Source organism: Orbicella franksi, chromosome 6, assembly GCF_964199315.1.
Source record: "Orbicella franksi chromosome 6, jaOrbFran1.1, whole genome shotgun sequence".
In the NCBI taxonomy this organism is placed as follows: domain Eukaryota; kingdom Metazoa; phylum Cnidaria; class Anthozoa; order Scleractinia; family Merulinidae; genus Orbicella; species Orbicella franksi.
In genome coordinates, this window is record NC_138150.1 from 3893098 (window position 1) to 3910081 (window position 16984).

General features: G+C 38.1%; 1 protein-coding gene across 2 annotated transcripts; it reads left to right on the top strand.

The window, feature by feature from the left end:
* Positions 1-8: 8 nt before the first annotated feature.
* LOC145490749 (uncharacterized) lies at positions 9-15806 on the top strand. Of its 2 annotated transcripts, XM_081469843.1 has the most exons (18): positions 9-219; positions 1288-1520; positions 2419-2600; positions 3328-3573; positions 4000-4062; positions 4629-4738; positions 5107-5214; positions 6011-6082; positions 7081-7174; positions 7780-7910; positions 8728-8814; positions 9242-9357; positions 10122-10200; positions 10760-10849; positions 12033-12137; positions 14170-14328; positions 14454-14515; positions 15033-15806. In XM_081469843.1, the coding sequence occupies exons 1-18, from the start codon at positions 142-144 to the stop codon at positions 15166-15168; spliced, it is 2151 nt and encodes a 716-aa protein (XP_081325969.1). In that variant the 5' UTR covers positions 9-141; the 3' UTR covers positions 15169-15806. The 2 variants fall into 2 exon arrangements, with proteins under 2 accessions (XP_081325969.1, XP_081325970.1); XM_081469844.1 differs by lacking the exon at positions 6011-6082 and having other exon boundaries at positions 12-219.
* Positions 15807-16984: the final 1178 nt, after the last annotated feature.

Below are 16984 nucleotides of genomic sequence, written 5' to 3' on the forward strand. Positions count from 1 at the left end.
AAACTTTTGAATGCATTCTCGGCCCGCGAGGGACTCATTTTGTTTCACACATTTTTGGAATTCTTTGTGTCTGTTGGGCGATATAATGCCTCGAAGCCTTCGTCAAGAAGGTAGAGGAAATAATGTTTCACCCTGTTCACTATGAAATCGTCGAAAGATGTAAAATCGCCCGGGTTAAATGCACATGGAGACAAGCTCATCTCGTCGACGCAAAGAACGGTGAGATTGTTGGTTCTTTGTATCGGGATTTGTTTATATATAAATACAAAAAAAAAGGCTTTGAAAATGTCCTGAGTGAGAAGCTAAAGCATTCTCGAAGAGTGTCCTTTAACTGTGTTGCATTCATTGCAATAATTTTTAATTGGTCCTTCATCAAAGCTAGCGCGGCAAGCGCGCAGTGCTCATAAATAAGTTAATTTCACACTCATTAGCTTTAGAAGATGATTCTTTGTTTAGCGACGAACACAGGTTTTTTGTTGTTTTACTTGGCTTCTTTCTTTGAACATTTCCATTTTTATGGTAACAGGAGAGCTAGCTCTCAGACTATCAGGAATCCAGAAGTTTTTCAAGCGCTAGTTTAGAAGCCAACGCTAATTAACAGAACAAATTTTAATAAAGCAGATTAAAGAGTTATGATAGCGTCATTATTGGTATGCAAAACTAATGAAGCATCACCAGATGAAGCTAACAAAAGCAGTAAACTTTTCTATCTCAGTGAGATTCTTGTATTACAAATGGCTTCCTCTATTGATCTCTCTGTTTTTTTTGCTGTGTTAGAATAGACCCCTTGGAAACTTTCAGGTTTAGAGTTCTCATCATCACAGAATCAGCTTGCCCAAATTGGCTTTCCCTCACACACACACACACACAAAAATAAACTACAAAAAATAAACTGTAGTGAAAACCGTACATTTATTACTGTGGAGTCAACTTTCTATTTTGGATTTACTTTTCTGGCACTCATGTTCCCAAGACGACTCCTGACAAGGTCTGAGAATTGTGGCTTGCTTTTTGGGTGGATAATTTTTCCGTTAGGATATGGTATTGGCCAGCAAAATGATTTATCAACAAAAGACTTCAACAAAGCAATGCCAACACAAAACAGCCATTAACTGAACAGGAAGGAATACAGAGATCTTTCCAGTTCTAATGCAGATCAGCAGGTACTGTCATGAGATGTGAACTCTAAAACACACACTTCTTTGCCTGCCTCCAGAATGCACCTCCTCTATCCTCACAAGGTCATGGGTCACTTATTTATAGTTATATTTTTTCTTTTTCTTCTAGGTTGGAAAGGGCACTATTTCGCCCCGGAAACAAGCGGCAGAGAGGTCTTATCGTAGAGCAATAACACCATTACCTTCTAAACCAGTCTCCGGCATTGGTCATGCTTCGAGACCCCAGACTTCTTTGGGTCTTTATAATGAAAAGGATGGTATCTTTGACATTGCATCAAATATTTCCAGACCAAACTCTGCATTTGGAAATAACACTTCTCCAAATGTCTATAAAATTTCCAGGTACCGTGGTCATTACATTGATGCATTATTTCCATATTTACATAAGAATATTAGTCACGTTGATCTTTTTGTGAAGTGATAAGACTCTTTGTTTCCGTAACATATTAGATACTTGATTTTATACTCTGTAGTCCTAAATAATGTTAAGGCCCAGTTCAGACGTCGTGCTTCTGCTGTGCCAAACATAATTGCAATTTGGTTCCACTGTAGCACGGCAAAGAAACAACTCTGATTTAGATGTCATGCCAGAGTCGAACCAAATTCAGCATTTAGCGATGCCTCATAGCAATTCTCCTCCTAACTCCCCGTGGGAATGCAATCTCACCAAAATACATTAATATAATTTATGAATTTTGTTTAGTATGGCAAAAGCACGACGTCTGAATCACAGCCGTGCCAGAGTCGTGTAGCACGACAGAGCTTGTCGAACTTAATTGCTTGCCGAACTTAATGCAAAAGTTTGATTCAGATGCTGTGCTTCTGCCGTGCTTTTGTCGAACTTAAATCCTGAATTTAGTTTGGCACAGCAAAAGCACGACGTCTGAACTGGGCCTAAGTGAGTAATATTTCATTTGAACAAGTGGCTGCATAAAGTCACCCAAGCCAGTTTTCACCCCATTTTACTTTCAATTGATCATACATATCTAGGTTCTCCCAAAGGAGACAGGTGTTCACCTGAACCCTTAAAAAATTTTTTTCGATCTCATTGTCTGCTACATTGTTCTTTTAATAGAATAGCCCTTTAATTCTTCCTTGAAATAATTTATAAATGATCATTTTCCCCTATACCCCCAAACCCCCAGGAGGCCACCATTGTCGGCTGCCTTTTTTTGCATCACACAGCTACTCATAGCGGTTGTTGTGGTGTTCTGATTTTAATACATCATTAATGCATTAGAGCAAAGACTCCATCAAAGGGTAAAAGCACTACCAAGTCCAACAAGAGCTTGCAGAAATCAAAGAAAGCACCTAAAGCTAGAGCTGTTTGGGAGGACAACACGCCACAGAATGTGCAGTCAACTGATGGTGACACTTTAAGCACAAATGCAACAGATTTGAATGAGCGAAATGACCCTACAAGTAAGCTTTATTTATGTTATAAAAATCCTGAAGTACAGGTTGTTACATATTTATTCAGTATTGGTTTTACAAAATATAGAGTTTTGGGTTTCATGCGATAAAATTGAAAGAGGACTGTGTCAGAAATTTGTACTTGCTTGGTGTTTAAAATGTCTACCCTGGCATAGCCAGTAGTCAGTGGTAAGGATGAATGAGACGGAAGGTTGAGAATCCAAGAGAATAGGGGAATGTTTAGGAATTGACGTGAAGCAGGATTCCAAAGGGGGCAGGCCAGGAACTGTGAAATATTATAACCACTGGAAAAATACATCACTATAACTTCAAGAATTAGTAGTCAAGAGTGTCATGCATAGATTGCAAAGTCAAATGCAGGCTTTCATATCCAGGCTCCCACCAATTCCATACAGGTTCAGGAGTCCATTGATGCTCCTGCCAGGTTTTATTCCAGAGTCCTGCGCACTAAGTTTCTTGCCCGTTCTCGTCTTGCTACAAGAATTCAAAATTTCAATCTTGTTCCAGAATATTTTGAGGGCCATGGGTTATGTCAGACAGAATGTTACTTATGCTTGTCAGGCAATTAACCATAATAATTAATATATTATGAAGTATTATAGGTTTGCAATATTATTGATGCGTGCTAAGAAACAGATTGTATCTCGCATAGATATAGAATGTGTGCTTGTTTCCCATCACATTAATTTTTGGTATGTGATTTATTGCTCACAAGGTGAGGGTTCTATATCTCAAACCCGGACAACGAGTTCAGTGGACAGAGAGAGATCAACACTACCTCGTCGACGCACAGGCTTCAATGCTGGTGCTCTCATTCCTGGCTCTGTTTCTACTATGGTGTCTCTTCCAGAATCAGATGAGGATCAAACTGTGACTACGCTTGCCTCCCCTTCATTCCAAAGCATGTTAGACGGTGATGCAAGCTCAGAATATGAAACAGATTTGGAGGAAGATTTTCCAGGTAAATCAGAATACATGGATAAACATTTTGTTGTCTGCTTCCCTCTCCACTCCTTAGCCAAAAGTAGAACAGACCTTGCAGGGGTTTCGTTAATGTGTTTAGCAGGAGGACAACTGGCTTTTGCAGGTAGGCAAAACTATTTGAACTAAACTTCTTTATCAGAAAAACTTTCCGCCAGATGGTCAAACCAGACAGGCCAAATCGTCCTCACAGTCTGTCAATTCACCCGGTACTCGGCCCTTAATGAAACCCCTGCCTTGACTGGATCTTTATACGATGCATGGCCAGACTACAGAATTGTGAAAATCAAAATTGTCAATCCACATGTTCCTGTCAAATGTTATGTCATGCCTCATTTTGTTTTAAACATTGGGGCCATTTATCTTTCCTTGTTAAATTTAACAGTAATATGTTTTTAATTTTTAGTGACCAAAAAGGTGTTTGACCCATCAGGAAGAAACGTTTACCACAAGTTGTGCAAAGAGGAAGGTAAGAAACTTGAACTGTAGCAATTAAGACTTAGTAGAAAAGTGGTATTCACATGATTTTCTTGTGGTGATAATATATTTCTAAAATAATGCTCGTAGCCTTTTATGTAATATATACAATGTCATATACATTCAGTCTTAATTAATGTTCACAAGACAAAGAGAACATCTGAGAACCCAACCGGAGTCAAATCCACATGTTGTCCCCATCTAAGGGATTGAACTCATGTGGCATTATCAGTGTTGATGCTCATCTCTGGTATTGGTACCCTCTCTGGACGTGATGCGAACAAAAAGTTTGAAACAATAATTGTCCTTGGAACACTTGAAAAATGTTGTACCAAGTGACAATCCCCCATTTGTCGAATATGTCCCCCCCCCTCCCACCCCCTCCACTTCTAACGACAATTATCAGAGTGTGCAGGTCAGACAACTGTCATTTTCTGGCAAAACAGTGAGGTACCCCAAGACTTAAATTGCCTTGGATTTTTAGGTTATGTGTTTTGACGTAAATGAGAATTTTATTATTTTTGTAAGAATGCAAAGTCTATTGGTTTTTCCCGACAGATCTTGTTCCAGTTTCGTTTCTGTCAGACCGGTTTAGTTGCAAAGAAGTTATCATGAGGCATCATGGTCTGGGATCTCATGGGACATATCCTATTGCCAGAGCTCTTATTGTATGTGCATCATTTGGCGTCCAGTTTTCTTTAATTTTCTCATGTTATGTTCTGACACATGTATGTAGAAAATTAAAATGTATAATCCTGGATTACACTTTTAAGACATGGAGTACTAGTACCAAGAGTGTTTGCAAATGTAGGGATGGAGTTGAGGCAAGCATAAAAAAATCACGAACTCGGAAAAAGGGAAGGGCTCTGCGGGAACTGTTTCACTCACTTTCCCCTTTTCAATCTTTCTGTTCACCCTTTCTCAGTGCCACCTAAGCTACCCTTTGCTCCTCCCCGGGTGTTGCTCATATTAATTCTTGCAATTCCAGAACTACATTTACCTGTAGCAACCTTCTTCCCTTCATTTTTTTTGCTAGAAAAATACCTTCACAGAGAAGCTAGATTTGACAGACAATTACATAGAAGCAGGTGGGGGAGTGGCACTTGCAAGAATGTTGCTGGATAACTGCTTCATCACTGAAATAGTAAGCTTCTACACAGTGCACAGTAAAATAACTCTTACATGAAGCAGCTGCACAGTTACTAGTACATGGTACACGTTGCAGTAAAAGTGCTATTAATAATGCTGTACTGTAAAACTAGAAGTGCCAGTCGTGTCTTGTTGTGTGAGGTTAACTTCTATGCATGCTCACCCCCTCTAGTAACTCAAGAAGAAGCCTTAGGAACCACGTGCAGTGTATAGTATCATTGGTAAATTAGTTGGTGAGACACATGCAGTTAGAAGGTTAATGAGAACTGAGATCTATCTGTAGATGACAAGAAAAAGTTTGCTGCAGATGTGGATGACCATATACATGGTGATCCATGTGCCTTGATGGTGTACTGATGCACTTCTTGTGATTCCCAATTTTACATTTCTAAGGGGAATTTAATGTAATATATCAAACACGAAAGACCGTGTTTGACCACATTTCCAAACATAGTGAAGAGAGTTGAACATATGATGCGTAGCAGAGTACATGTGTTTTTGACAAACTTCATGGTGTTTGGAAATGTGGTCAAGTACTGTCTTGAGTGATATATCTTCTCAAATTGAAACTAACACTAAGGGAGAAAACAGAGAAATAAAATAGTAAAAATTCCATGCTGAATAAGATCAGACATCCAAACACCTTCACAGTCATGATTTCCTTTGTTTAAGCATGATGAATTATTAATGAGTTTGAGAAAAGTTTTTGATGGATGGCTTCATTGTTTTGTGTACAGTCTCTAGGAAGGTCTTTCTTACATATGCATGAAAGCATTTCCTCTGCTCGTTAGACAGCCAGTTGCTTAGGAGGGAGATACAGTATAGCACTTTCTGAAAGAGATGTAAAGACTAGGCAATTGCAGGTAAAGAATAGCGCTGTTCATGTTAATTAAGAGAAGTGGTATGAATTTATATATTCTAAGGTCCTGAAGTAATTTAGCTGGTAGTTGATAAAGCCAGTTGTAATTTCACTGTAAAACATTTACTAACTGTCTCAGCTTGTGGTAAGATAGAGAAAAAGATCAAGATGGGAGAACAACTTTTTTTGCATCTTCATACCTTAAATGTTCATTCCTCATAAATTAATTAATTAATTAATTACTTGATAGCAATAACTGCGTGAAAGAACCTCTGTTAAAAATTATGTTTTAAAATGTAATATACAGTTGTAAGATATGTGTAAAAATCTTTGTCAGTACATCAGTATTTTAAAAGATAAAATGAAGTTAACAATTATTATGTAACACTTCGTTTATTTCCTTAGTAGCCTAGTATTTAAGGTGATTATCAAGTGTATGCAAGGAGCATATTATTTTAGGCTATTAAACTGAATCTCTGTCAATATTTCCTGACAGTTGTTACTGAAATCATGAGTGTTAACAAAAAGAACTAGCTGGTGAGTTCTATTTAACGTTTTGTCAAGAATACAGTAACTTCTGTTTATTAACTGTTTCATTCATGTTTTAACTTTTAAAAAGTCAAATTCACTTGCAGGGCTAAAAAATTATGATTTTGTAAAAATAAATAAATAAACAGCAAATTGTTTATAAAAGATAAAAAATATATTCTTTTTTGTATTCTGATAATTTCGGTGAAACATTGCTTTTAGAACACTCCAGAAGATGGAGAAATTTATCTGAGTGCAATTAAGTTAAACATGATAAAGTGATTAAAGAGTTATCTTAAAGACAAAAAGCGAGATGCTTGGTTAAATTCTTAGAGAGAGGTGAGATAACAATAGGTTTAAATTTTTGGGAACCAGGGTTTGTCAAAGACTTTGATTTTAAATTTTAATTGTCAATATTTGTTGCGCTTCTCAAACGTGTCATCCCTTACAACTAATTACTTATTTCTTTGCTAGAATTTGTCAGAGAACTTCCTGCGATCAGAGGGCGGGATGGCTTTTGCAAGCATGTTACTGAAGAATCAGTCATTAACGAAGCTGGTGTTAAGATGTAAGTAGAAGATAACCAAACCCTAGTACAGTTGAACCCCTATTAAATGGCCAGCCCTATTAGGCGGCCAGTAATCGAAGTCATGGGGGCTTTTCTATTGTTTTTACCCCTATTAAACGGCCAGGGGCCTGTTTCTCGAAAGCCCTGGAAACTTTTCCGGCCCAGAGAGCCATTTTTTACTAGCCTGTATCTAAAAACAGGGAGGAGTATACGCCTGAAACTTTTTGTATGAAGAGAACCTCTCGTCATATTAAGAATATGTGAATAAAACAGTTCTGTAATCATAAGGTTTGATATTTTGCTATGGCTTTCCGGGTGCAAAGACTTTTGAGGACCTTCGAGAAACGAGCCCCAGCCCCCTTTAAGCGGGCACTATCCATTTCCCTGAGGGTTGCCGTTTAATAGGGTTGAACTGTAGTTACGGTTAATCTTTTCAGTGCCAAGCTCAAAACGCGGATTCTCATTACCCTTTGCCATGCATAAGCGTCATGCCAATTTTGAGAATTTGGCCCTGATCCCTGCCCTACCTCTTCTTTTCTTCAATATTTAGTCCAGGTGAACAAATAAGTTACTTAGTTGACTTTATTTTATTTGCTCCCTACTAGCAAATCACTTGACTGACAAAGATGCCAGAGCATTTGCAGACGCGCTGAAAGAAAATCGCACTCTGACATACTTAGACCTGAGTCATAATGACATTGGGGAGATGGGAGGAATCTATCTAGGAGCAGGACTGGTAAGAGGAAGTCACCACAGCTGTTATCTAAACCAGCAAAAGTTCCGTACACACTAGAGACGCGTACATCACTTGTAAAAGATTTCCGACGTTTAATTTTCGCATGATTTTTATATCATTTCGGACAAAAATTTCGGACACTTTGTTGAAACGTACCTAAAGTAAATCTGTGGCAAACAAAAAAACACGAATTAGATTGAAAAACATCATTGAAAATAATAGTTTTACTGCACCCTAATGGTGTTACAGATACCCCGACGAGAAAATAGCCCAAATTCTATCAAATCGTTACACATCTCAAGCAGTGTCTCAACTAGAGATCCCTCCATAAAAGTAACCTAAGAGTTTTGGAGCTATTTAAAAATTTATACTGTACTGTAAATATGTCGGACGCTTACAACTTAGGACGCTTAAAAATCGGACGGTTTTACTTTCGGACACTTTTTGTGTCCGAAATTAAAATCGTTCGAAATTTTTTGCAAGTATTGTCATCCATCCAGACAAATTATGCGTCTGCTGTTTTATGTATCTAATTTAAAAACGAGATGAACTATTAGACGCAGGAAGCCCTCAGTTTGCCAGTCAACAAGTACAAAAGCAGATAGTTTCTCTTGACAAATTATCACCGCTGCTTCTGCCCGACTAATTGCTAGCACCCATAACCATCAGGAAACAAAAGTCGTCTGATGCTCTTCCTTATACGCGCCGACAGATTTTCCACGGCAGCCAAGTTCTCTTAGTTCGTCGTTCTTGATGTGTAATCCATGAACATCCCTAATCTATCAGAGCCACTGACCTCAGTTTGTTTATTTTCTAGGGTATGAACTATGGATTAAAACATCTGGATGTCAGCTGGAATTGTATTAGATTTAAGGGTGCTGTAGGCATGGCACAGGGTTTAAAGGTTAGCAAGCCGTTTGTACCACTATCTATTTAGCTCTTTACGGACTTTCATTCATACCCTACAAGAAAAATTTCGAAGAGCCCAAAGGTTCTTAACCATGAAATCCTGGGTGCCCAGTGCTAAATCTATGAAAAAAGTAAGTTTTTCCAGTCTCTCAAAGTCAAAAGTTAGTCGCCTGTGGCACCCGGCACTTCTAGAGCACCACCCTGATCTCATGATATTTCTTAGATTCTAGTGTTTCGTTCAGATGAATCAATCAATCAATCAATCAATTTATTAAAGTCATTGCGTGGGATTGAGGTTGCCCTCAGTATCCGAGCCAGAGGCTCATGTATAAAACGCATAACTGAAATAAAAGAGATAAAATTAAATAAATAATAACAAAGTTTGAATAGTTTTCTTTGTCGACCCGATGTTTATATTTCAGACAAATGATTGTCTGGCTCATCTCAACATATCCTGGAATGGCTTATCTTTGTTGGGCTGTGTTGCTTTGGGACGATTTTTGAAGAAGAATGAAGCTCTAGAATCACTCGACATCAGGTACTATCAATCATAAGCCCACGAGAGAACTGCAAAAAACTGACAATTATTTCATTACTTTTGACAATATTCTCAATTAGTGATTGTGCTGAGAGCTGCAAATGGTTACTCTTTATAGTTTTTGGTTGCAATTCATGAAATTGGAAGTGCTAGACACCAAGATGTTCATTGATCTGATGTTAACTACATTACTTGCGAAAAATTTCCGACGTTTAATTTTCGGACACTTTTTATCTCATTTTGGACAAATTTCGGGCAAAAACTTCGAACACTTTTGGTAAACTTAGCTACTACAATTAAATTTACGTGGAAAGAAGAAAGAGAAAACAAGAAAGAGACTAAGAGAACAGCTGTGAAAATGATAGCTAAACTGCTCCCAACGAGCAGAGAGAAAACACCGACGAGAAAATGGTACAAATTATATCAAGTCATTACGTATCTAAAGCATGGGGCCCAACTAGAGTTCCTTCCAAAAAGGAAACTAATAGCTTTGGAGTTACTTAAAAGCTTAACACTGTACTGGAAATATTTCGGACGCTTAAAAATTTTGTACTGTTTTATTTTCGGACACTTTTTTGTCCGAAATTAAAATCGTCCGAAATTTTTAGCAGGTAATTTATTCTGCACACTCTTTTTTGTCTATTTATTTTTTCGTTCCTCCATTCCTCTAACCTCTGTCTTTTCTAGTTTGCGATCTTTTTTTTGTCAAATCACGGATTCGCAATTATCATTATTTGTAATGATAACATTGTATCTTCATTTAGTAACAATCGTATTGGATTGCTCGCAACTCAGAAGCTTGCCCTTGGAATAGCTTCTCATCCAAATCTCAAGGTCCTGAAGGTGAGAAAAATTTTCAATTTCTTCAAACAACGCCATATTTAAGTAAGCTTATTCAGCTGAACAGCTTTCGTTTGAATGGTGGCATTGTAGGGCTGTCACTAAGGGTCGAAACCCGTAATACCTGTTAAGGTTTAGTATGCTTGATAGGCCCTTGATGTTACGGGTGAACTTGTCTGTTTTTGATACAGCTATCCCACAGTTTAAGTTTGTTTTTACAGGTGTGAAGATTAAGGCAATAGGTGACTCAAAACATAATGGGAGTCTGACATTGTAGCCTAGGGGGAAGCCTAGGGTTTAATCCACACACTTAAAAGCTCGAACCATCTTTTAGGATATTGAGGCAACATTTTGTCAAGCGCGGGAAAATATGCACCCAGTGTCAAGCGCGGGAAAACGCGTTTCTACCCTGATTGGTCGAAAAAACACTATGTCTCCTCTGATTGGCTACAGCTCTGTTGCGGTATTCTGCAAAACATAGGCGAAAACAGATATCAGTGTCGCTTTAAAAAGTCTTCTTTTTCCAAGTGAGTAAACATGTTACTTTTGATTTTCATTGAAGATAGGGAAGAATCCAATAGGTGATGGAGGTGTAGAAACACTATTGAATGTCGTCAAAGCACATCGAACCATCAAGTTCTTGTCTCTTGAGGTATGTTTATGAAAAAAAAAAAAAATTGAGATTCTGAGCATTCTGAAACTGTTATAAAACTAGTAACGAATATTGTACGTAAGGATCAAAATAAATTTGCATCTGTCCTCGTTCCTGATAAGTTTCTGGATTTCTGTTTTCAAAAATTGACAAAGCACGCGGATTGGGACAGGCGTTGCCTAGTAAAATAACGTATCGCCATGACTACAAGCTAACGGGACAAGCTAACGACCCATTAATTTTCCTTGGCCCAGAAAATTGAAACTGAATTTTTCCGCTGTAACAATTGGCGAAGGAATAAACACAAGTCGGACAAGGTCGCGCAGCAGCCCTCGGGGGCAGAAATTTAAGAATTTTTTTTTCTGGATATCGAGGATCTGCGGACTGCGCACAGACCAGGGCCCGTTTCTCGAAGGTCCCAAATGTTTTTGCACTCGGAAACTGAGCCATAGTAAAATCTTCCACTCTTATGATTACAGAGCTGTTTTATTCACATATTTTTAATATGAACAGATGTTCTCTTCATACAAGAAGTTGCAGGCGTATACAACTCTCTGTTTTTAGATTCAGGTTAATTAGAAAATGGTCCGAAATTTTCCGGAGCTTTCGAGAAATAGGCCCCCAGCTGCAGACCTTCTTCTGCCTTTCAAATGTAAAAGTTAGGTTGTCAGTGCATGATATATCCAGGAAAGGTTGGCTCACTCTATTTAGTTAAGCAAGCAGCTGAAAAAAGTTATCAGATATTGCGAAATTACACACGTCGTTATTATCAATCAAACTTACTATTTTGACAGAAGATAAATTATCCATAATTGATCAAGACAGCCATTTCCAATGGCAATTTAGCGTTTCAGTTTAAAAGAAAAGGTTTTTGGACTATTTATTCTTGCAGTGAGATTTTTTTCGGTGTAATTTAGCTTTTCGCGCTTTTTTCGCGTAATTTAGCTTTTATTTTTAAGAAAACTTACTATTCTTAGCGATTTTTACTTTTTATTACTTTCTTAAATGCACATTTTTATTTATTAAGATTAGTACAGCTCATTTTGGCGAATTGTACAGCGCCTAGAGCAGGCATGGATAGGCGCTATATAAATATTTATTTATTATTATTATTATTATTATTATTATTATTATTATTATTATAATAAATTGGCATCATCCCTTTTTTTGATTTCCTTTGTAGGACATTACTGTATCTCCTAAGATATTTGATGAAATCAAGGAGATTGAGAAGGAAAAAGGTGTCACCATAGTAACAGGTGGAATTGGTGGCTATAAGAGACCAAAGGTGAGTGTTTTTCCTCAATAAACGTCTACCAAGTAAAGAAAATCACTTGCAAGAACAAATAGATGGACCATTTTTTTAAAGGGGGGTGTGGGGGGAGCTGGGCAATTTTCTGGGAACTTTTTCGCACCTTTAAGTTTTGCATAGTTGTTTTTCGGTGGGTAATAGCTTGTGCAAGAATTCTTTTAACATCAAAAAACGAACTTGGATAGGAGGCAGCACTTGCTCGATTTTGTTTTCTCCATGGCTTCCCTTGCTTGCTTGCTTGCTTGCAGGAATTTTTTTGGTAATTGCTGAACTCCCCGTGAAAAAAACCAAGTGGTTGCTTAACTAGTGATGTCACTACCGAATGAACGTTCAAAACATGTGTTAACTGCGGGAAACTATGACCAAGAGCACGGGGAGCCTGGATCCCAGTGTAGCCTCGTTCTTAATCTGTGTCAAAATATGTAAACAACATCAAAACAATGGTCTAACCTCGATTTTTGAACATTTTGACTTGCGCTTTAGAGCTCTAAGCTCAGAGATTTGCAGATAGGCTCAGGAGCTAGTAAATGAAACAATATCACGTAAATACGATGTATGAATATCATCTGCGTAGTAAAAGACGTAAATGAGCTTTGCGTGTTTAAGAAACCAATTGAAAGATAGAAAGTATTTTTTTCGTCGCCACTCGCGTCACTAACTACTTGCGCAAATGGCGTGTGCATTCTAAGTACCCTTCTGATATAAAACTTGTAACAAACCTATATTGAAATAATTTGATATCAGCTGGAAACGTTCAATATAACTTAAGAGTTTTTTGAAGGCTTACGTCTTTTGCGTCAGCCCTTCATTTTCAGCTCTGTCAGCTTCACGGTCCGAGCTGAGGGCAAACTTGAAAGTGTTCGTTAAAACCAAAGCAATGGTAGCTGATTATTTTCTTCTAAAACCCAGTATGAGTTCTTTTTCAAACCGACATTCTAATATCTGGATATTAAACCGTATTAAAACCGTAACAAATGTAAAGCAACTGGTGCTTTCCATTGTGCGTCATTATAAAGCTTCCTCCCACAAAGAAGTGCTTCCTACAAGTTTTAGCGCCAATACAAGGATTTGCTTTGGAGATAAGGCTTAAGAAATTTCGACAACTCTTTATTTTCAGCCATACGTCTATTTTTAATCTCTCAAATACGAAAGTAACTTTGAAATGGTAGGAAAAAACGTCGCTCGAAAGATAAAAGTGATGATGTTACTGGAAACGTTGTCTTTCCCTCAGCTGTGTGTTACGTAACATGCCGGTCGTTTTAAACATGGCGTTGGCATAATGTGAACTGCAATTTACTAAATATTACTTCTCTAATAGCACGGAAATGGCAGGTGCTATATATTTAAGGCTTGAGCAGATGCTATTTTTCCAAAGTATAAACGTAAAGTGAATATCCGTCAATTTTCTGTATTGTTAACTGATAAAACTTGTCGGCAGTTATACGTTTTGCCGTTATATTTCCCCGTGGTGCCGGAGTGACACTCAGTTAATATATTTTACTATTTTTCATAGGATTTCTGCCTTGAAAGTCTAAATTTCTCCGCCTTCAACTTTTTCTTATTAAATGAGAGTGGTTCTAGTGAACAACATCACATATGGTAACTTTCAGACAATGAAATTTAATGTGTCGTTGATTTATAATCGTTGTGTCGAGATTTCTTGCACGACGAACAACTGGGAATGTACTTCCAGGATAAAAAGACTGTTAAGTTTCAGTACGCTAAGTAAAATATTGAGAGTAATATATGGGTATAGTTTTAAATCGTCAAATTTAAGGGTTGGCAAGAGCCCCCAAAACCAACATCTTGAATTTCGCGATTAAAAATGCTCTCAGATCACCCCCTCAATTTTGCTCCGAAAGTGTTAAAATGTTGCGGTGACAATAATTTTAACATGTCCTTTACATTCTGTAAAAGGATTCTGCTTGAGTGCTCGCACTTTTAGGATGCCCCTGACGTCATCATACACGTGCTCAATTCATGATTTTTACGTTTTTTCTCGTTTCAGGAAATGCCTCCAGGCATGCGAATACTGCTCACTTTCATCCAGGATAACCGGCTTCGCCTGGTTGACTGGTTCAACCAGTTTGACAAGGATCACAGTGGCGGGATATCCCGCGAGGAATTCAAAACGGGTCTTAAAGAAACCGGGCTTGTAATGACACAGGTACATGTATATTACTACATTTGCTATTTCCTTTGGATTTTGTTGTTGTTTTTGTTGTTGTCGTGGATGTCGTTGATGGTGCTGTTTCTTCATTCATGACCGTTTCTTTTCCTTTTTCAATTCAGCGTCAACTTGATCGTTTAATGGACTTCATAGACATCAATGACGATGGCGAAATAGAATTCAGGTAAAGGTTTTAGTTTTTTAAAAGATGCAACCAAAAACTTAAGTCAAGGCTTTGCGACATGCTAGCGACTTGTTGAATTCTCATCGCCAAACTTGAAACCCCGCTTCAAAATTCAAATTTGTTCTGCAAGTTAAGGTGTCCTTTTTCAATTTGAAAGTGTGGTTTTCAATTTGGCAAGGTGAAAGTTCTCTACACCTGCTATGATAGGCGGCTTTAATGGAGTTTGTTTTTCTCTCCCTCTCTGGCACAGAAGTGGTATTGTCTCAGTTTATGCCAGAAAAATGACAACAAAACTTGTCAACGCTCAATCGGAACTTGGCCGAGAAAATTTGAATTGAATTTACAAGTTGCTCCGGCAAACTGCCAGTCATAACTGAAACATTGTGTCATACTTTTTGCAAAGAACGTAAATTTAGCCGAAAATGGACTTATTCCAACGGCTGAAAAGGCCACGAATTCTTGTTGCGACCCTAGTTCTCAGCTGTTTCTAACGATATGTCTCTTCTCACACTCGCAGTGAACTTATACGAGGACGTGAAATCACCATACAGGAGATACGCCAAGAGAAGAAAATTGAAGAAAGACAAAGAAAGTTTGACGAGCAACGCATGCGCCTGCCTAAACTGGAAGGCTACGATTACGACCTTATGTAAAGACGGGAGACTGGGACAGAGAAAGCGTGCACGCGTGAAGGAACTGGGCACGAAACATATCCGTGTTGTTGGAGTGTTGATGAGTGAAGCTTTGCTGACAATTAATTAAGTAACACATTTGGAATAAATATTATGGTAACTCTTGTTTCGGTTACCTAGAGAAGAATAATTTCGGAACTAAAATATAGTTCTCCTCGAGATGGCAACTATACAGTTGCTAAAATCGCCATGGTCATTAACATCTTTATTGCATGTTCATCACGAACATACAAGAAAATTTCTAAGTGTGAATAGTGTGACACTGCCCTTGATTTTTCTTTTCGATTTTTCTGTACGAATCACTGCGTTTTTAGGTCGCCTAAAACCTGCAAATATGATCGTTTGTCATGAAGGCAGTTTCCGAATGCTGTTGAATTCAGTTTGCTGGTTTTTGTTTTTTCGTGGTACTTTTGTAGCCGTTTAATTTATCACAGATGTAATATATATCAGTGCTTTTGCACGTCAGACTAGCAGAGTAAGTTATTTGTACAGTAGGAAATCTTCTGGCGTATTATTTTGGCGTGGACTTTATATGTAAGTGAAAACATTTCATTGAAAAAAGTGACGATAAAAAAATAAAATCAATCGCACAAGCGATTGACCTGTTCACTGTATTGTGATGATTATTCGCTCTTTTAGTCATTGATACTTGTTTGTAATTAAAAAAATTAACATGGCACTCGTGTTTACAACCTGGAAAGTTTGAGGCAAGTATTTGGGAAAATTGGAAAATTCGAAACTTATGTGAATTTTATTTGGGATGCAGGCAAGGGGTTACCATAAGCACTTTCGAACTCTTCCACAGTTTCTCGATTATTTTACGCTTGTATACATTTCTTTTTTGATAAAATAAAGCGACCCAATAAAATGCAATGATGCATGTACCCATCATAGCCCCTTCATAACCTTGACCGTGTTTATAGCCCATTTTAGAGCGATTGGACTACCAATCGGAGCGAGCGTTATATAATCCAATCAGAGTGCCTGTTATATGGAAAATACAAACGTGCATTTCTCTTCTCTTCTCGTCTGTTTCTGTTCTCTGTTTCACTCTCTCTGCGGGGGGAAGCGGGGAATGATGAATTCTCTCAGATCCTGTCACGGTTTAATAAAAGCGGAATAAAATACTCCCGGTCCTAAGGTCTAAAGGATGCGATCTGCTTGAAAAAACCTCTTCGTCATTAGCACGTCAACTTGTATTGGCCTCTAACCCGGATTATGCGAGACTCCCTTAAATCCACCGAATTAAAAATTACCGAGCAAATTTGAGGACCTTGCAAGTTAGACGGGCCCCTTTGGAGTTAATAAGTTTCATTGAAGCTATAGGGATTGCTGAGCATATGTAGTTTAATTAAACTTAAGGTACAGGTTTTTGATTTGTAAAAAGTAACCGGCCCGAGCTAATGAATGTAGAGTGGTTGTTAAGGGCCGTGTATTGTTGAGTCACTCAAGCTTCGCGGGAACGTAATTAATTGACGTCAGTTTCCTCAGGTCACGCTACGCTTATTGCACGCAACATTTTCAGTTTCTTGGCCATGACTCAGCGAAAGTCTATTCAGCGCAGTTAGTTATGCCTGTCAATGACCGTGTCGATGTATTGAGACTTTTAAAAGATTGCGTGACCATTATACTATACTGACCAGAGCCGAATGACACAGTACACGTTTTTTTCCCGTCAAGTTAAGGAAGTGACTTTTCATTTTAATCACTGTGGTGGCATTGTGACGTACGGTCCTTGCAGAAGCAACAATTTCCCTTTAAATCAAAACACAGGATG